Here is a 21,203-nt window from a genome sequence, read left to right as displayed (position 1 = left end):
AGGGTTAGTCAATTTCAACATTACATTCACAGGAAATTAGCAATATGAATATATAATGAATATTTTGATCAGAGATTTCACTTAGAATCTCCTAGATGGGAATCCCTGGGTCCCGTGTTGTAATGCATCTCTGTTTGGGAAGTCCCCAACATGAAAACCTTTGGGAACCCCTGGACCAGTCTAACCTCATTATCATATTATTGTTGGGAAGCATCACTTGTCGGTCTAATTTCAAATTCAAGGTGAATAGGCTCGGAGACGCGCTTTGATGCAAATTCCCCTGTGCTGCTGCCGCCGCCGCTGCTGCTGCTGTTGCGGCCGTGCCCGCGTACGTGAACGCGCTCCATCGCTGTCATCAGTACAACATCAGCATCTTCCGCGGGGGCGCGCGGAGAAACGGGAGGAGGACGGAGCGAGAGAGAGAGAGAGAGAGAGAGAGAGAGAGAGAGAGAGAGAGAGAGAGAGAGAGAGGGGAGACATACTGGATAGGCTACGACAAAAACCATGATGATAATGGAGTCGAGACGGTGGAGGATGTCGGATTTACGAGAAAGGACTGTTGAGATTTGACAGAGGGCTTCTTGAAACCGGTTCCCCTGTTTTTGATTTCGTTTGATTTCGCGAATGCTGCGCGGACCTCTCCGTTAAAACCCGAGCAGAGGAAGGGGAGCACCCCGCGGATGCCTCGGATGGTAAAAACGGGGTCCACCGCTGGCGCTATAGGCAACAAGACGCATCTAATCTGTCGGATGGTAATAAAGGACACCATAAAGGTAGATCTGGACTGATGGATGAGGATGAACAACAGCTTTAACCCCCCCACCCGACGACTGTGAAAATAGAGGAAAATCCTGTTTTGATGGATTTGTTTTTGTCATTTATGTTGTAGCCCCAAGGAAACGGAGCCTTAGACAGCAATGTTGAATCACTGGTCTTGGTTAATTATTCATCAGTGATATAGGTGGGCTATGATTTTGTATCGCTTCAATGTAGCATTTTTTTCCCCATTCATTTTTACAATGTGTAGTCTTGTGAAATCACACACTGGATTGCAGGTTACATTTTTAGCATGCGGGGATGTGAAAAGGAAGACTAGGCCCATTCAGTAGCCTAATAAACAGCCACATTAGAAAGAGCCAAAGCGAGGAAGAGAGAAGCTGTTTCTTACGCGCTGGAAAGCTTTGATAGAAAGAGAGAGAGAGAGAGAGAGAAAAAAAAAAAGATACAAGAGCAGGGTGGTGAGTGGGGTCTAGGTGTCTGGAATTTCTTTTGAAGAGACCCCGCATTTATTTCCTGTGAGAGTCTTTAAGAGGAGGTGGACGGGGGTGGAAAGGGGGATATAAAAAAACAAACAAAAACAAAACAAAACAAACAAACAAAAAAAACACCAAACATGTTGCCTTCGCAAGAAGCCTCCAAGATCTACCACGACAACTACATGCGCAACTCCCGCGCCATCGGGGTGCTGTGGGCCATCTTCACCATCTGCTTCGCCATCGTCAACGTGGTGGTGTTCATCCAGCCCTACTGGATCGGCGACAGCGTCAACACGCCGCAGGCCGGCTACTTCGGCCTCTTCCACTACTGCGTGGGCAGCGGGCCGTCGCCCAGCCGGGAGCTCACCTGCGTGGGCAGCTTCGCCGACTTCAGCTCCATCCCGTCCGGAGCCTTCAAGGCGGCCTCGGTGTTCGTGCTGCTGTCCATGGTGCTGATCCTCAGCTGCATCGCCTGCATGGCGCTCTTCTTCTTCTGCAACACCTCCACCGTCTACAAGACCTGCGCCTGGATGCAGCTGCTGTGCGGTAAGGCTGGAGGGGGAGAAAAGAGACTTCAGAGTATAGGCTTGTTATGTGGGCAGATGCAACAGCTCAGGCTTTGGAACCAGGCACCTCAAACTCAAATGACCCCACTGTTTTATTCAAATAGGGTTTACCCACCTTACCTGCCCAGACGACCAGGCCGAGATAACAATGAGGTGAATACATAGTATCAAACTGATGTTATATGAAGATATGCCATCCTTGAATGGGGAAAAGCATAGCTGATATTTTCTTTAGGTTATACTACTAGCTGTGAAGCCTTATGATGATAACTGACTGGATTTCAGACAGTAGTTTACGTTTTCATTCACCACCACCACATCACCGCCTTGAGTAGTACCCATCCGCCTGTAAGTCCACCAAAATCAGTTAATCCTATATTATGGTAGAGTAACATTAGACCTATAAGAACTTCACCCTATAATATATTTTAGAAGGAAATATCACAGCACAGCTACAAGTCCCAATAGGAATATTATAGTGATAGGCCTGCCATAGAAGATACAAAATACCTTAGAGCACGATGAGGCCACTATAAACTCACTATTGAGCACCGCAGGCACAGTGTAAGTTCCTATGGGAATATCATAGGGATATCATCGTATTTGAAAGCTTTTTATGCAGCAGTTCCGACTGAAATCAATATACTGTCGTCTTGCTACGGTTAATTAGTGCCGTTGCACGTTTTTCTATTACCGTTTCTGCTGAAAGAAGCATCACGACTCAGTGTTGAGACAGTGGGAATATATTGTAGCTATTATTCACGCTGCTGAATTGCAGTGAAGGCAGTACTAGACATGGATCCAGCCTGTTACCATTGATATTCCGAGGGCACCCCGCTGAATTTCTAAAGAAAGCGAGGGGATCGTAAATTTATGCTGATGAAATGCAAATTTTATTCATTCATTCATTCATTTCGGCTCATCATATAGACCGATGCAGTGGAGTTATGAATGCAGTCTCCTGCAGCCGGGGCCCGGGGCCGATATTGCTATTTTGAGGGATGAATTCAGGTTGATTGGATTAGTGTTTCCAGGCAGGTGAGCTTTGTTTTCCGCGTGTTCGTGGATAGATTACAGTTTGTAGAAGTGATTTGGGGGAAGTGGGGGTTTCTCTAGCCTACATGCCTGGAGGACAGATGGTGTTGGAGAGATACTTTACACCTGCTACCTGAACTGACCACCGAGCAGCTTCAGTACTGGGGGTGGACAGAGGGGGGGTCTCTAACATGGGATTGACAAATGTTATTTAAGGTCACGTGATCATGATATTATTGTAGTTTTGGACAGCTCAGTATAGATTTGTGAAGTTGTATTTTGGACATGTGACTTTGACTGTGAGAAACTGATTTTGTGAGCACTTTGACAGTACCCAGGATGACTTTAGAGGGGTTTCGGAGTTTGTAACTGGTAGCACCAAAAATTTCCAATGTCCAATTGATCATCAATGGTGCTTCCAGTGGTGGTTGCAGATCTTTTGCTGGCTTCACAGATTAAAGGTTTTGTGTTTAGGTTCTAGCTTTGGGGTAAAGATATTGACACTCATACTGACTGAATAGTCTGCCTAATTTTAAAGGTAGAAATTCTCTCTATTCTCTCTTGCTACTGACTTTCTCAATTTTCTGCCGATTCCCAATGCCATTGCACTAGGGCATTTTGCAACAATATCTCTTGATTGTGAAGCACTTTATAGCACTTTCTCACTTTTTGAAAAGTGCTATATAAAGATTATTCTTATTATATGGAGGATTGTTACACTTCAGACATAGTGTGAAACAACAGTTAGGCCTAAGGTGAACAGATGTTACCCGGCCAAGTGTGTAAGCTACCCATGTGGGCCAGACGTCACCCTGGTGTAGGGAGAGCCCCGTGCTGTAGATTACAGAAGCTGCACAAAATCGTGCTCTCCCTCCTCATACTCATATTTCCAGCAAACCTCCTGTGCATATCCGTCTTCTTTATAAGCTGATCAATGTGATAAATAGGCCAGGCAGAATAGCGTGGGAGTCAGTTTTCTGTACCGAAACAGTCAGCATACTCAATAAGAGGGAGAGAGGGAGCGAGAGAGAGAGAGATCAGCACTTTTTTCCCTTCCGTATTGTTCTTTTTCTCATTTTTATCTGCCCACTCCGTCCTCTGTTCTGCAGAGAGTGTTGGAAGGGTTTGGTGCTCTACAATCTGCATAAAAGACTGAGAGGCAGAGGTGCAGATTACACTCTCTTCATGTAAATCTTCATGACTTAACAGGAATTTAACCTGGGTCTCTAACATGCAAACCTGATGCAAGACATCAGTGACTAGAACAACACACAATGCCCTAAACAGTGCCACTGCAGCACTGCCTCTTCCATTGATGATGATGAAAATGAGGATGAGAACGTAGATGATGATGAGGAGGATGATGAGGAGGAGGAGGAGGAGGGCAAAGCCAAATGACTGGCATTACTTCCGTAATGTCACTGTGAATGTGATGATTCTGCTGAAGCACCTGGCTCCCTTTCAGCCATCGGCAGCACTTTCATTTAAGTATGTCTTGACCTAAGTATTATACTTCATTACCTTTTAAATCCATTACACTTTACACATCCTACATTACAGTCCAAGTAAAACCTTGCATCAGAGAGTGGCATAAGTGTAAACTCTATCATCAAACCTGTGCAAGCATGGAGGAAACAAGTTACCTAACTGTAAAATTAAATTCTTAAATTTATCTATGATAGTGGTATAGTTTGCATTAGACAAAAAGCCATCCATCTAGTGTTACTGGTTTGCGTTAGCCTGGTTGTTGTCTAGCTGGCTCGCTAGCTTTGCTAGCCAGTTTGATAGCTAATAGCAAAAGAAACATCAATGTAGTAACATTATTGATTAATGGGGATCAGCATTTTTTTTTGTAATGGATGGAATAATGACATACATTTCAGAATTTTATTTTTAGAGTGTTCAATAGTTTGTAAACAAAAGTCTGCTACTATCCAACTAATGTTAGCTCACACAGGTTACCTGCGCTGGGTAGCCAAGTGCCGTTAGCATACTATCCTACCCAAAGAGCTTATATTGAAAACAATTTTTGGCAAACCTGACTGATATGCTAGCGGCACATGCAGACTGCTCTTATTGTCAAGTCGCATATTTACACAAACATAGGCTATGTCATGCCTAATGTCATTACAAAAGTTCAGAGCCTACCAGGTCTGGGGAAGCCATTTTTACTAGGGTAGGAACTGTTGACTGGTGAGCTGCACATGAGTGACATACCTTTGATAATGTAACACTTCTGTGGTTTGGTTGTAGTCCGAACATCATTTCAAATACTTCTCGCCGCCAAAGCAGAGAAATCGTGACAAACCCAGATTTCAGCCTAGATTTTTACATCAGTTTTTCTTCTGCTAAAGTAAAATTTCAGTATAGTAGACAGTAGTAGTAAGGCCTACTTCTTCCTCATATGCTAAGCCCTGGCAATGATAAAATATCACTTTTTTTTTATTTATTTTTCAAGTAAATTAGACCTGTGTTCCCTCTACTTTCTGATTGCACCAGAGTTTGTGAAACTTCAGAAGGTTTCACTGTCCTTCCAGTGGATGTGTGTGATGTGTAGTAGAGGTGAGTTGTCTAATAGGCTTGGCCGACAGCCTAATGCTGTTCACCACCTTGGAGATGATCGTTTAATCATCCGCTCTGCCCCGCTGGGTATAGCAGCAGGTCTTCTGGCACAGCACAGTGACACAGTGTACCAGAGCAACTCCAGTAAGGGCCAATTTGAACCAATGGTGGCCTAGATTTAGGCCAAATGCACCAAATGTGTCAATTAGGGAGCTGTTTGGGCCCGGATCCTGATGGTCAGATTATGTGTTGCTGCCTTTTGAGCATTTATGTTGCAAATTCTAACTTTGCACTTGGCTACCACTAATGTGATGTTGATTGTCCTTTTTTGCTTATATGTGATATTGTCTTGATGCCGATTTCTCGGCCACCAGGTCTCCCTTAAAAAAAGATCCTTAATCTCAATGGGACTTTTTGGTTACAGTAAATACAGGTTGTGAAAAAGAGTGAAAAAGTGAAAAAGAAATATGGCACCTTGGCCAAAATACCACACAGGCCTCTTAGCACAGCCAAGTGACGCAGTGTGCATTGGCATCTATGAGATGAAAATGAGCCAAAGTTGGCCACAATGTGTGCTAAACAGACTCATTTTCTATAAGTTTAATGTACTTGAAAAGGACCAGAGCACGCCACCTCTTGGCATTGGAGTGGTACCAAGTGTACCAAAACAACCAAATGAGCCAAAATGAGCCAATGGTGACCTGGACGAAGGTTTAACACTGTTTGCACAAGCTATGGTACAACAAGAAGGCAAAACCAAGGCAATAGAAGGCCAGCAGTCTGCAGGACAAATCATAGACAAACCAAGGTCCACCAGTACAAATGAAGCCATACAGTAGTTGTCCAAGTTCTTGCATGCATGCTGCACTGCTGCTGCATTGTTGCTCCAAACCCAAAGGGAATTGATTGTGAAATCCTGCAGTACTAAAGCAGGGTAACTGGGCGGGGAGGCAGTGGCAACAATGGTTACCACTCCATGGATCAACAATTTACCAGCAGAACGTTTAAAAGTGGACAAATGAGTGATAAATGGTCACGCAGAAGGCTTAAACTAGGAAAAAATGAGATCAGCATTATGTTTAAGTACAGACCAACTGCAGCTAAAAGTGGGCTACGGTTGGGCCATTAGTGAGCCGCCAACTGCCTGCTAATAGGCAACTTTCCTCCTGTCCTCCTCCAGCTATGTCACACCTCCATAGGAAAATGAATAATGGGGTCATTTTTATATGCTTACATTCTGGACCGAGCAGCATTTTTCTTCAGCAAAAAAAAAAAAAGAAAGAACAAGACGAGGGCTGGATTGCCCAAACGCACCTAAGGTCTGTGAACGTCTTCGCTTGTTGCACCTTCCCTTCGAATTTAGACGAATTTAGAGCAAAATGCTTCTGGGAAAAACTGGTACGGCTTCAGATTTGACTCGTCTTGTTCGGAACAAAGATGAGTTTAGTGCAAGAGGCTTTTGGGAAATGCAGGCGAGGTTTGACTTTTCTGCTCCCCACAGAAGACGTTTTTCTCAAGGAGGACCAGTTGCTCAGCGGTCCACTGTCTGTACCTTTCCCATTTCCCTCTTTTCTTCTATCACCTCTTTCTCCTCTCTTCTCCTCTCCTCTCCCATCTCTCAGTGAGCGCTGTCAAAAGCTCGGCGGCCCGCTAGCCGCTGCTGCTCGGTGACTCCCCGTCTCCCTCCTCTCCTCCATCAACTCATCCCTCCATCCCCCGCTCACGTCTGACCCCGTCTGCTGCAATATTAAACAGAACTAAGCAGGACATGGGCCGTGGCGCAGGAGAGAAGCTGTCCTGGGAGAAACGACCTGTCAGCGGCTGCTCCTTCTCCTTGGGGGTGTGTGTTTGTGTGTGTGCATGTGTGTGTGTGTGAGAGAGAGAGAGAGAAAGCGAGTGAGAGAGAAAAAAAGAGATGCAAGTAGAGAGGAAAAGAGAGCACCAAGAGAAAAATGTGTCTTAGTGAGGGGAATAGAGAGAGTGTGAATGAGAAACAAGGAGAGAGACAGAGAAAGAGAGGGAGAAAGTCTGCGAGTGAGTGTGTGTGTGTGTGTGTGTGTGTGTGTGTGATAGATAGATGTGTAAGGACCTCGGGCTAGCAGCTTGTCCAGGGATTGTAGAGTAGTTTTAGATCTTTTTTTGAGGATGCTGGTCTGCCTGTGGAGGAGAACAGTAGATCAGCACTGAAGAATATGTAAAGAAGTAGAACATGTAGGCTTAATTAAATATAGCAATTCACAACCGAGGCTCTAAAGATAGCCAATCACTTCAATAATATTCAGTGATGAAATGTATGTTCACACCAGCAATCATTTTGTCAGAGGAGGCGCACATTTAGGTTGCAGCCTTCCAGGGAGGTGTGGGTTTGAGTTCTGCAGATTGGATTTAATGTTGTACACACATTTCTCTGAGGCAGAGCTGCTCTGGAGGCAGAAATAATCTGATTGGTTGAATTAAACCTCAGTGGGCGGAGCCAAGTAACATTAGACTGAAGCCCGGTGAAAAAGACAAGAGGTAAGAGAGGAGGAAGCTAATATTATGAAGACTAGCGCTCTGCTACTAGCTGAAAAAATGCAATAAGTTATCTTAGCTAGTTAGCCTATAGCTGAGTTTCCAAGTTCAAACTAGCCACACTAGCCTATAGCTATTTAAGTAAGCTAGTTAGCTAACCTGCTAACATCATGAATGCCATGGTCATGTATACTTGAAAGAAAAATCATCACCATTTTTATTTTGTATTTATATTTATACTATTTGGGCCACTATTCCTTCTTTGCTATTCAAGTTAGCCAGTTAGCTAACCTGCGCTCTGAAAAACTACGATTCTGTGGCTCCAGAAATGTTTGTAGAACTAAAACTCCACTATGCTTGAATCCTACTTCTGACACTTTCAAGCGCCCTCCACTCTTGCCCTTAATAGAAAATTGAAGCCTCTTTCATAATTGGCGGTAACACTTCCAGGGTGAAGGGTTGGATTCTCAGCGGGAGCAACAGACGCAGGCACTCACCGTCCTGGAAGGTGCTGGGACAAAAATGTACGTCCAAATGACGTGTGTTATTTTTGGTCCAGTACAGATCAATGGGCAGAGACAGTCATTATTGTGCACAGACTCACCTGTAACAGAATGAAGAGCTTTTTTATTTACTTTCATTTCCAAGACGCAATGTTCTCAAATCCTGCTGTTATCCCAGAGATTCATGGGAAGGTCCGCAGTCCTTTTGATTATGTTTCGTTTTCTGAGTTTTTGACTCATACTTATTTATTATTATTTATTTTTTACTTTCTTCCACCCATTTTACTGATGTTTGACAGATATCCGTGGGGCTGCAGCAGTGTGTGTGTGTGTGTGTGTGTGTGTGTGTGTTTGTTATATTAATGAAGAAGGATTGTGCTCTTTTCATTACTCTGGTCGTATACCTGTGCTTGGCTTTAGTGCTCCCTATAAAACCATTCCTCTCTTTCTCTCTCCCATACACACACATACACACACACACACACACACACACACAAAAGGGGTGTTTTTCTTCATTGTGCCAACATGTCCTTTTGTTGTCCCTCTCTGCCCCATAAATGTTCTTCATTCTTACAAGCAGAGTGAAGTAAATCGCTTAATGCAGTGAGGGCAAGCGAGAGAGAGAGAGAGAGAGAGAGAGAGAGTAGTCAGTGAAACACACTAAGTGAATGAGTTTGTGTGTGCATGTTTTACGGTATGCATCTGCTTCTGTGTGTGTGTGTGTGTGTGTGCGTGCACGCCCTCATGCGTCTGTTCACGTGAGCATGTAAGACAGTGGGTAAATGTGTATATGATGGTGTGAGCGCTGCATTATTGATGAGAGCGTTTTCATTCTCTTCTCTCGTTCTTGCTGGGCTAGTAAATATGTAAAGACTGTGTGTGTGTGTGTGTGTGTGTGTGTGTGTGTATACGGTGTGTGTATGTGTAGGTTCGTACGCATTGCTGTGCCAGTGCGTATATGTAGATAAATGCATCCACGTGCATGTGTTTCCAGTAAGCCTGCAGGAGCTAAATAGGTGCTGCAGTGGTCGAGTTAAATATAGAACTAGAAAGAGAGAGAGAGAGAGAGAAAGAGAGAGAGGGGGAGAGTCTCCCCGGGGGATATCCCTGCCTTTCTCTCTCTCTCTCTCTGAGATTTCTGTCCGGCCTTTCCCAAGCAAATGTACATGTTTTAATTATCAGGCGCTTAATAAATAATTCCAAAGTCACCAGGGTGTTTCTAAAAATAACCTGACAGTTGAATAATGGATTCCTTTGACCCGTCTCAGCATTGTCACTCAGCGTGTGTGAGAGAGAGAGAGCGAGAGAGAGAGAGAGAGAGAGAGAGGAGGCAGCAGCAGAAACAGAGAGAAAGACAGAGACAAAGAGGAAAACCCTAAAGCTACAGTGTGCTGATAAGACATACGCAGAAACAATGAGTGAGGGACACAGAGACGGAGAGAGAACTGGTGGAGAATCCCTCCACTATCGTACATGAATGTTTCGTGCCTCCTTGTATCCTTATGCATTCTTAATGTATCTCTTTCCTTCAGTTTGTAACCTTTACTGAGCAACACCTATTTCAAAAGGATATATCGGTCATTCTCTTTCTGCTGTATGTCAGGCTGAAATAATCTGCTGATTTGTTGAAAGGCAATGATTTGTAACCCAGGGTCTCAAGCTGATTTTTGTTGGAAAACATCATGATCAAGGGTGCATTCTCTGCAGTGTTTCCTCCTTTAGTTCGGTTTGTTTGGCCAGGTGAGAACGATGGCATTCGAACTCTGGTGGCATCAAATAATCGCACCAAGACGTTTAATAATGCGAGTCTCTGTCCTCCAACAAGAGAAGTGAGATGCAGTTCATTAGCAGTGAGAAACCACCCCGAAACACAAGGGTTTATGGGTAGAAGGAGACAGATGCAGTTCTTCATGCTTGGAAAGCCTAGCAAACAACATGAAGCCTGGACTGATGCTCATATATAGCTATTTCTTCATGTGTTCTTAACCGGTATGAACACCAGAGAAGAAGAGCATAGACAAGCTAAAATTACAGGGACTGGAATCACCTTTTATTTTCAAAATCTATTAGATAAAAGGAGGTAAAAGTTAGTTTCAACTGCCCATATCCTCTACATATGACATGAGATGGATGACCATGATGATGATTGCGTGGCTCGATTGAAACACGATGCTTGGACCTGTGCGGTGACACATTATACGGTTATGGGCGAGCCTCTGTGCGCCTGCCAGTCCTCTTTCCAAATTGTTTGCGGGAGTCGTGCCAGCGGCTGCCTCCTCGGCCAGTGAAGGACACCGAGATGAGTGGGAAAGAGAGGGAGAGAGAGAGAGAGAGAGAGAGAGAGAGAGGATGGTGGAGGGAGTATAGAAGAGAAGAGAGAAAAGAGAAAGAGTGAAGATCCTGTACCGTGGAGCTGCTCAATGGCCACCAGTAGAAGAGAAAGAGAGAGAGAGAGTGTGAGAGAGAGAGAGAGAGAGAGAGAAAGGATGGTGGAGGGGAGAATAGAAGAGAAGAGAGAGAGAAAGAGTGAAGATCCTGTACCATGGAGCTGCTCAATGGCCATCAGTAGAAGAGAAAGAGAGAGAGAGAGAGAGGATGGTGGAGGGAAGAACAGAAGAGAAGAGAGAGAAAAGAGAAAGAGTGAAGATCCTGTACCATGGAGCTGCTCTGTGGCCACCAGTAGAAGAGAAAGAAAGAAAGAGAGAGAGAGAAAGAGAGAGAGAGAGAGAGAGAAAGAGAGAGGATGGTGGAGGGAAGAATAGAAGAGAAGAGAGAGAGAAAGAGTGAAGATCCTGTACCATGGAGCTGCTCAATGTCCACCAGAGAGAGAGAGAGAGAAAGAGAAAGAGTGAAGATCCTGTACCGTGGAGCTGCTCAATGGCCACCAGTAGAAGAGAAAGAAAGAAAGAGAGAGAGCTGGGGTGGGGGGGAGGGAAGAATAGAAGAGAGAGAGAAAAGAGACAGAGTGAAGATCTTGTACCGTGGAGCTGCTCAATGGCTGCCAGTAGAACAGTAGAAGAGAAAGAGAGAGAGAGAGAGAGAGAGACAGAGAGGGGATGGTGGAGGGAAGAATAGAAGAGAGAGAGAAAAGAGAAAGAGTAGAAGTAGAGGACTGTAGAAAAAAATAAGGTTAGAAAAAAATACTAGAAATGCCGAATCAGAGAGAGAGATTGCGATCGAAAGAGAGAAAGATTGAAAGAATGTAAGTTAAGAAGAAAAAAAAGAGAGAGAGAACGCTCCCTGCCAAGTGGGCCAGTGAACCCTGGCGGCAGCAACATCCTGTAAAGTGCCCTCTCAGCGATGTACACACACACACACACACACACACACACACACACACACACAGCAGTCCATTAGATAGATGGAGGACAGCGGGCCAAGGTCTGGACAGCGGAGCAGAGGGAGGGCCGACCCCAGACAGCTTTATTACATTATGGATCGGACTCTGTGATCTCTTAATGCAATCATGTTCACACCTCGCTCTCTGCCGCTCCGCTCCTGCACTGCAGCCGGGTTCAAACCGCACCGGCTTCAGTGGGTTAGGCGACTTGAGCGCTTTTAATGATCCGGATTAGTATTTGTCTTTGTCGGGCGGAAAACCTCGCATCTGTGACGCGTTAACTTTGCAGAAACTCAGAAATACAGTCTTTTTAGAGTTGATCCAGGTTTTGAAGGGGGTTTATAAGCTCTTTCATAAGTGTCAGCTAGTTTCTGAAACCATAGAGAACCACATAATCCTTCAATTGAAGTAATGAAATTGGTGTTAAGAGATTTTCATAACACCGGGGATATAATAGTTAGCTATATTCATTTAGAAAAAATGATACCCAAGATTCATGAGTTTATATTGCAAAAACACAATGTCACCACTTTATCTTAATCTTAAATGATGATCCTTAACAAATTTTATTTTTTCACACTGGTTTGAATTTGAATAAGTTCTTTTCCTAATAGTGGATATGCTGTTTGAATTAATTTGTTGATTCCCAATAATAATCATTTGTGACACATTTTGCTACAGTGAGAGCATTGGGACAATAAGGCAGTCGATGTTGCTTGATTGGAGAGTCAAGGTCATTCATATCTACTGTGTGTCAATATGTGTGTTTGAGAGAGCTGGGTGTGTGTGTGCGCACCTGTATGAGTGTGTGTGTGTGTGTGTGTAGGTGCGATCGGACAATCTGAAGCACATATAATTACTGCAGTTCTGGGTGTAAAATGAGTCTGGCGGCACACTTGACACAGTGTTGGATGGAGTCGGTTTAACTGTAACCCCGGGGCCATGAAACTCAACAAACACACACACACACACACACACACACACACACACACACACACACACACACAAGCTGCTGCTCAGGAGGAAAAACTGTGCAGCCTGGAGCTGCTCCCATCAAAAAATACTTCACACACACTTATATATAGCACAGTGACGTATTTTTAGAAGACTTATATAATCATTTCTTACGCTGTGTCTGTCTGGAACTGGGAAAAAAAGCATCTGTGTGGACATGCTGAGAGGAGTGGATGAGAGAGTTTGACAAAATTGTTATGTAATGAGGCTAAAAATAGCTGCAGCGTGCTATAAATAAGAAGGTGCCAAGTATTTATAAGTGGATAGATCACAGATGAGACATGGCAACGCATTTCCAAGTGTTGTCAGGGGTTTGATGTGCCGCGAAGCCGTCAGCTGCGAAAGGCTGCCGCGAAAAGAAAATGAAAGTGAGAAAGGAAATAAAGGATGCTATCAGCAGCAGGAGCCAGCCTCTTCTCCTTCTTCTCTCTCTCTCTCTCCATCTCTCTTCTCTCCCTCCCATCCTCCCCTCTCTCTCTCTCTGTTAGATCCCTCTTTGAAGTTTCCTCCCTACAAGTTGAGGAATATCTTGACAGGAGGCAGGGCGAGCGGAGTGGGGGAAGAAGGGAGGGAGGAAAGGAGGGAGGGAGGGAAAGAGGAGGAAGGAAGAGGAAACCCCCCCCACCCACCCCCCCCTACCCCAACAACTTCAAAAGGCTTTTCCTGGGTTGTGGGAAGGTGGGAGTTATTTTTAGCCCGCTGGTGCCCACGTAAACGCTGGGGTTGAAAAGAGAGAGAGAGAGAGAGAGAGGGGGGAAGATGGAGAGATCGCATCCCCTCTCTGTGGCGGTGCGATTCATTATTGTCGCATTACCTTGTGGTTCACAAATATAAAGGGTTTTATTCCAGAATGCTGTATATATCCGTTTTGGAATTGATTTTTACCCAAAATTCTTCAATCATTTTGTCAAAACTATATGATTTCATCTCAAAAACACAAAGAAAACACCCACCATATTGGAGTTTCAAGACACTCCCAATCACAAGGGTTTAATTCCAGGGGAGAATACACCCCTAAAAAAATATCTGATATTCATTAATCAGTTAAAAAAAAAAAATACAGGTGATTTTATCATCTTTCATCCATGTTAATATCTCGTATGCCAAGGCCGTAAAAGAGCTAATAACTCGATGATTTCCCACGATGATTGCTTTCATCGCGCTTATATTCTTTCATTACTTATTATACTCATTATATTTCTTTCTCATTATATTCTCTCATTACGCCGCCGATCGTTTTGTCAGAGGAGCGGTCCCAATTTCCAAAACGGAGGGATGTCTCAGCTTGAAGCGGGACTCGTGTCGGCATGGTGTTCACACTGCAGACCGCGTTCTCTTGTGACGGATGGTTAGAAGGTTAAACAGAGAATCACTAATGTGACAGGGCTCAACCATGTGACTAATGGACTTTGCTTTAATACACTTAGATCCATCTCCTGCAGACGCCACAAACACAGATATCCTCCTACAGTGGTTTGAATGGTGTAGCAGTCATTTAAAAATCTCAAAATTCCAATTTTGGCACCTTTGATTGCTTTTGTTATCAAGTTTTTTAAAGGTCCCATATTCACCATTTTCCAGTGTTTTATTTTATGTCTTGAGGTCCATTCAAAGCTGTGTGTGTGGTGCCAAAAACAGTCAATCCATTTTTACACGTTCATTTTCCAGCATCTCTCTGAGCCTTACCAAGAACAGGCTGTTTCTGTCGCTGTGTCTTTAAGGCTCATTAATATTAACGACCATCTGTTCTGATTGGCTAACCGTTTCAAGAGTGAAACGTGAGACGCCGCGGCCCGGCGGCTACAGGTAGGGAAAACTCTCCGGTAATAAACAATGACAACCGCTCAACCGCTTTGAAAAAAACACTTTGTTAGTCTATTATTTCTTACAAAAATGATAATGAGCGAACCTTTGTGACGCCACAAAGTTACGGAAGTCCAAACGGCTCGTTTAGAGGCTCGCTTTTCTAATATGGATTGTGTGGATTTAGTTGGCGACCGTGCGTTTTGAAACTTTCACCATGTTTAGATAGACCATCCAACTCCTTTATAATCACAGAGGCAAGGGGAATCCTGTTTTACACCATATGGGACCTTTAACCTGAATTGAAAGTAGACATTAGTCGTTTCTTTGTGGAGAAAGTTTAACACATCTGGTTCCCTGAAAGCCAATGCAAATTAATCATCACCTTATGAAAACCTTGTCCTAAACGCCTGAAAAATTTGGGGTTTGTGTACATTTTTAAAGACCCCATGAAACGGCATCTTTACTTCCTTGATTTGATGTATTTCCTGTTGAAACAGGATGTTGGGGCGAGACTTAACACAGTGAAGGCTCATTCAAAAGTGTAAACCAGTGGAATATCAGTCAGGGAGAGAAAGGCAGTTTTATTTGTTGGAAGCGGTAAAGGGGCACATCTCCGGAGCGTTGCGTCTATCCGTCTGTCCAAACTTGCTGTTGACGTACGAGTCTTTGACGCTAACAGTCTCTAAAGATTCTGCCTCGTACATTTAGCCGTTTCCCAGCAGATCAGCGTAATCTGGTTAAAGCCCAAAGCCATCATCCTCTTGTGTTTTTACATCTCAGTCACTGATCTCTCTCTCTCTGTCTGTATTGGTTTGCCTCGCTCACCTCCTCTCATTTACATTCAAAAAGTAAGAGCAGACGCACAGCACTTAAAGCACTCACATGTTAACTGCACACCACTTGAGTTCGAGACGTTAAATCCTTTGAACATCCGTAGGGCTGAAGCGTAATAATCGACGTCTCGCCTGACGTTTTATCTTGGACCGCAAGTGACGTTGCCGGTGGATAAGACATGTCCGGTCTTGAATGAAGACCCAGTGTGATGTCTGCCATGCATGTCCCTCCTTTAGGCTGACTGCTGGTTAAACAGTGCTGGTAAGCAAAGACTATGGCACAATCAGCTCCCCAGTGATGCAGCTCACTTTGATGGATGAGGAGAGGTGCAGCGTATAGATTACCATTTGCATTGTAGCCTTGAAATTGCATGGGTGTATCTCCCCAGAGAGCTTCGTATGCATGCATCTGTGCATTTGTGCGGGTTGCATTCACTCACTTTTGTGTATGTGTATGTGTGTGTGTGTGTGTGTGTGTGTGTGTGTGTGTTTGTGCAAACGCGTGCGATTTACGTCTGTGTGTCTGCTTAAATGACTTACTGCCCAGTCTCAAGTGTCTCTGTGTGTATGCTGTGCATGTGTACGTGCATTCCATCATTCTACTGTCTCGCTGTTAACTCTTTACACCTTGTCTACCTGTATAGGTGTTGGCTTTGATGCACAGTCAGCTAAATTCTGTGCATATCTGCAGTGTTTAAAGCTGCACTAGGCAAGATTTTTCTGCACAAAAATGCAGCCGTCTTATCAGCCTAAATCATGAAGTGTGGCTGCAATAGAGAAGAGTGTCCTATCCCCACTAATTGAGACACTGTAGATTCACTGTAGATGGTGTTAGGTATGGACACTTCTCTGCCCACAGGAAGGGACAAATCAAAACTTAAGAGTGAAATCCCAAGTGTCTCCTAAACAGCAGTGAGCAGCACTCTGTCCAGAGAAAGCTGGACTCACCAAGATTAGATCTTCCTTTCTCTCATCCCTTTGGTTTCCTTTGGTATAAAGCATCACAGACTGGCTGGGGCTGTGACAAGCAGTTACCTCTCACTGCCATTTGTAGCTACCATGTGCGAAGTGTAGCTTATGATGAAAGATTCCGATGTTTCTGATGAAATGTTATGTTAGTTGACATGGAAATGATGACAAGGTATCATATGGTGTCCCATTTTTCAATGGTGGTGAGATGGCGCTTGCATAACCAAATGGCACCTAAGTTTTGAATATATGACTAGCTGAGGCTCAAATGAAGAGCTAGAATCAGCAGAGAAAATAATATGATTGACATAGGATTTGGATAAAGTTTAGTTTCTTACCATTAAAGGTTCCTTTGGAGAAACGAAGTGCATGTAGAACTGAAACAGTTAACAGTGTGAGCCCAGTCACCTTGATGGATGAGCTGTTTGGTGCTACAGAGCAGCCTGGGATTAGCCCGTCTCCCTATGGCTGAAGGTAGTGGAGGCAGGGTTAAGGTTCAGATGTGCGTCAGCATGCACACACACATATGAATGCACTCACAGAAACACACAGCTAAGCAAACGTGTGCTGCAAATGTAAGCATATGTACGGACACACACAGATACACACACCTCACACACCCATAGATGCAAAGACATGAGAATCAGTCTTAAAGGAAAACTCCCCCCTAAAACACTTTAACACTGTTACAAACGGTTGTTGGTGATGTTCCTTGCATTCCTGGGTCCATTTTGTTCTTTGGTTCTTTCTTATACCCATGGATATTTCCAGCAGCTACAATGCAGTCTGACAGCAGAAAATGTTTCAGTGATCTAAAAACGGTAAACATCAGGTTTTGGTGTCAGTCCCTCAGACTGAAAGAGCGAGGTGTGATTCAACAATCATACAGGGAGAAATCCATCGTAGAAGAGGCAGAGAGACCAACTTCTCCACTGACAGAAGCCTCAATAGACCAGAATGCAATGCAGCCACACGTTTTGAGTAAGGGTATCGCTATCACTATTTCCCTCTCCACCTACATGTAAAACCCACAGCTGAAAGCAACACATTCAGGCCCGTACAGTTAGTCATTATCCTAGTCTGCTATTTATGTATTTATCAGTATCATTTTTAACGGGGATGTATTCACATTCATGTAAGCTGAATTTCATTGTCATCAGCTGAATAGCCATGGAAATCCAGCAACTATCTCTCACCCCTCTCTCTCCCCCTTACTTCCCTCCATCTCCGCTCGTCCCACCTCTACTTTTTCACCCACTCCCTCTTTCCCTCTTCATCCGTCTCTCACCCGCTCCCCCTTGTCCCCCCACCCTTTTCTTTCTTTCTCCTCACATCGTCCATCTTTTACTCCCTCCTCCTCGTTCCCTTCCTCCTCTTACTCCCCCTCCCTGACCCTCAACTTCACTTTCTTTACCCCTCCTTCCTTCCTCGCTCCCCCCGTCCTCCTCCATCTCCTCCCCCCAGGAGTGTGCCTGGTGCTGGGCTGCATGATCTTCCCTGACGGCTGGGACGCCGAGGTGATCCGGGACATGTGCGGGGAGCAGACGGGGAAGTACTCCCTGGGCGACTGCTCCGTGCGCTGGGCCTACATGCTGGCCATCATGGGCATCCTGGACGCCCTCATCCTCTCCTTCCTGGCCTTCGTCCTGGGAAACCGGCAGACGGACTTCTATCTGGATGACTTGCAGACAGATAACAAAGGTGAGGGAGGAGTCGGTGGAACGCCAATGAATAAGTTTGTATTATTATTATTTTTAGCTCAGATGTCTGACCAGAGGAGTCATTCCAGTGTGGTGTGGGAGGATTTGACTCAACAGTCTGTAAAACCTGTAATAAAACCTGCCTCACCCTGCCTCAAGGAGCTGCTAACCCACCTCTGGCTTTCAATGGAGAGTTTTAGTGTCCCATGATGATCTAAATCCTTGTATTTTTTGGGGGGGGCATAAAATTGTCAAATTCAAAGATTAGATCAGGTCAATCCAAAGATAATGAATATCAGCACAAAGTATCATGATCCAAAAATATTGGCACTGGTATCAGCTTCAAAACCCATATTGGTCAAACCCTAACCCTAGTAAATATTAAAAACATATGTTAAAACTATGCTTCCTTATTCAAACAGCTCTTCAAACAGCTACACTACCAGTCAAAAGTTTGGACACACCACATTTTTCTTTATTTTTACTATTTTCCACATTTTAGAATAATAGTAGACATCAAAACTATGAAATAACACAAATGGAATTATGCAGTGACCAAAAAAAGTGTTCAACAAATCAAAACTATCTTATATTTTAGATTCTTTAAAGTAGCCGCCCTTTGCTTTGATGGAAAGGCAAAGGCTTTGGAAAGAAATTCACACATAGGATCAACTTCACTATTTATATTTGTCTGAGAAACACATTTCAAGCATTTAAGTGTAAGCCTTCAGATCAAAATGGCTTTAAGAGAAACAAAAACATAGTACATTCAATCAGGTGTGTCCAAACGTTTGACTGGTATTGCATTATATTTGGGGGACCATTAACAAAAAACAAGTTCAAGTGTGACTCCGCTCTAACCTGACCTCAGGAAACTGGTTTCAGTGCCGTATGAGAGTGGGAGAGAGTCCTCCAGAGTCTTTCTGACAGTTTGCACCATGTTGCATCAGGACAGCTGAATCGCATGGTTTGAGCTGTATGAAAAGAGAGAAGAAGAACAAGAAGGGAGAGATGACAGAGAGAGAAGAAGAAGGCAGTGGTGGGGAGTGGGGGGAGAGTGAAAGATATAAAGCAAAATAATAATAATAAAAAGTTCTTTGCGTGGATTACATGAGAATTATCTATTCGATTTGGCTGTTTAAACCCGCTGTACAACAATACCTAAAGAAGCAGAATGAGAGAGAGAGAGAGAGACATGACATAAGACAGACACAGTGAGCGAGAGATAGAGAAACATATATAGAGAAATAGAGAGAAAGCAAGAGAGAGAGAGGGAGAGAGAGGGAGAGAGAGAGTGGTGACATAAGATGTCTCGGTGCTCCAGCAATCTATCTCCATGATGGTTTCCATGGTAACTGGAGAGATTCCAGAGCGTGGGTGTGTCTCTCTGTTCTTATCTGATTAACCTTACTGACGGTCTTACACATTTAACGCATCTTCATCAGTTGTGTGAACTTGCATTTTTTTCTCTTGTTTATTACAGATCTTTTAAAGTAATAACGCGCAACATTTTCACATAAATAAATGTGTTTTGCTCCTCTCTGATTGCTATAATAGCACAATAGTGATTCAAGAGAAGAGAAACTCAAACTGCATCAACAGAAAATCCAAGCTCCGCCCACACAGTTTGATTGACAGCTGATCTCTGGGAAGTGCAGTGCAGAAACACCACAGCGATAAGCGCACATAAATGAAAAGAATGGGAAAAAAACAAATGAACTACAGCATTATGAGGGCGCACAAAAATAGCATCAGTAGAGCATACTGAGACTGTGAAAAAAATGAATGAAAAATGTGTACAATTGTGTACAACTTAGACACAGATAGCAAATAAATGGGGTTTTTGTTGTTGTTTTTTTTTCACCAGTAAGTGATGACCTAAATGCTTTGCTGATACTTACATAAGCATATTCATGTTTTGCACAAATATGCACTTTTCTGTTGTTGCCTTACTGTGCATATATACCAACCCTTGTGTTTTTGTTTTTGTTTTTTTTTCCTTGCAGATTTTGCTGTGTCAAGGGTAAGTCGACTTTGACTTTATGAATATTATGATCATTTACACTTGCTCCTGTATTCTGCATCACATAGATTTGGACTGTTGTGGTGTGTTGTTTATTGTGACGAGTAAGTTCTGTCCTGCCTGCATGTCTTGTGTTGGTTTGGTAGAATAGTGGATCCATTGGTTCAGTGACTTAAAGGGGCATTGAGCGATCTAGGACTTTTACTTACCAAGGAATTGCAACATCATGGACAGCTCTCTGGCACGGCCTACGGTGGCCTGTAGCTGACATAAATAACATTTTCCCAATGAAGAGGCGTAAGCTAGCTAATTAGAGCAGAAATCCAATAGAAACATCTAGTGAAGAGGTGATATATCACCATACTAAATCCTGGAGTAATAGGCTCTTGTCACAAACATGGCTGACGAACTTCCGCTTCGTCTTAATAAGGTACAAGTCGGTTCTCACCATTGCCAGCAATGTTAAGAAGCCAACTTTCTGTCGCCTCCCACTCTGTCATTGCATATTTTGTTTCAGCATAGTATATAACACAATAGAGGTGTTGTCACTGACATATCTTTCTGTTTCTGTTGTCAGACAACTGCACGACTGTAAAAAAGTGATTTGATCGAGGGTCGCAAAATGCTAACAGCCCAGAAATTACCGTTAGCCTTGGTTAGCCAGTTAGCATTTTGTGACCCTCCATCAAATGGTGTTTGTGTGTGTGTGTGTGAGTGAGCCCTATGGGGTAAATGTTATGGCCAAAGTTGCAGCAAAATGGACACTAAATTGGTGCAATAGTTTGAATCCTCTGTCTTGTTTTCCTCAGATTGAAGTTCGGGACAGAAGAGAGCCGAGGTACGGAGTACAGCGTCTTCACTGAGGGCAACGTCGGCCCTGGACAACTTCTCTTCTCTTCTCTTCTCTTATCTTCTCTTCTCTTCTCTTCTCTTCTTTCCACCCCATCCATCTCTCTCCTCTCCTCTCCTCTTTCTACTCTACTCTCCAATGATCAGGATACCACCCAATCTCAATGCAGACACTAAGTGTACAGCATTCTGTAAGATAAATAAAAAAAGAAACACACTGGGATAAACTATATTTT

At 43.7% G+C, this 21,203-nt stretch overlaps 1 protein-coding gene across 1 annotated transcript; it reads left to right on the top strand.

Moving 5' to 3' along the window:
• The first annotated feature begins 1,393 nt into the window (after positions 1–1,393).
• On the top strand, positions 1,394–20,981 carry LOC139911768 (LHFPL tetraspan subfamily member 4 protein-like). The gene is made up of 4 exons (XM_078288398.1): positions 1,394–1,802; positions 17,860–18,096; positions 20,102–20,118; positions 20,928–20,981. The coding sequence occupies exons 1-4, from the start codon at positions 1,394–1,396 to the stop codon at positions 20,979–20,981; spliced, it is 717 nt and encodes a 238-aa protein (XP_078144524.1).
• The last annotated feature ends 222 nt before the right edge of the window (positions 20,982–21,203 follow it).

This window comes from Centroberyx gerrardi, chromosome 14 (assembly GCF_048128805.1).
Source record: "Centroberyx gerrardi isolate f3 chromosome 14, fCenGer3.hap1.cur.20231027, whole genome shotgun sequence".
NCBI classification, from domain to species: Eukaryota; Metazoa; Chordata; class Actinopteri; order Beryciformes; family Berycidae; genus Centroberyx; species Centroberyx gerrardi.
This window is presented reverse-complemented; position numbering and strand designations above follow the sequence as displayed.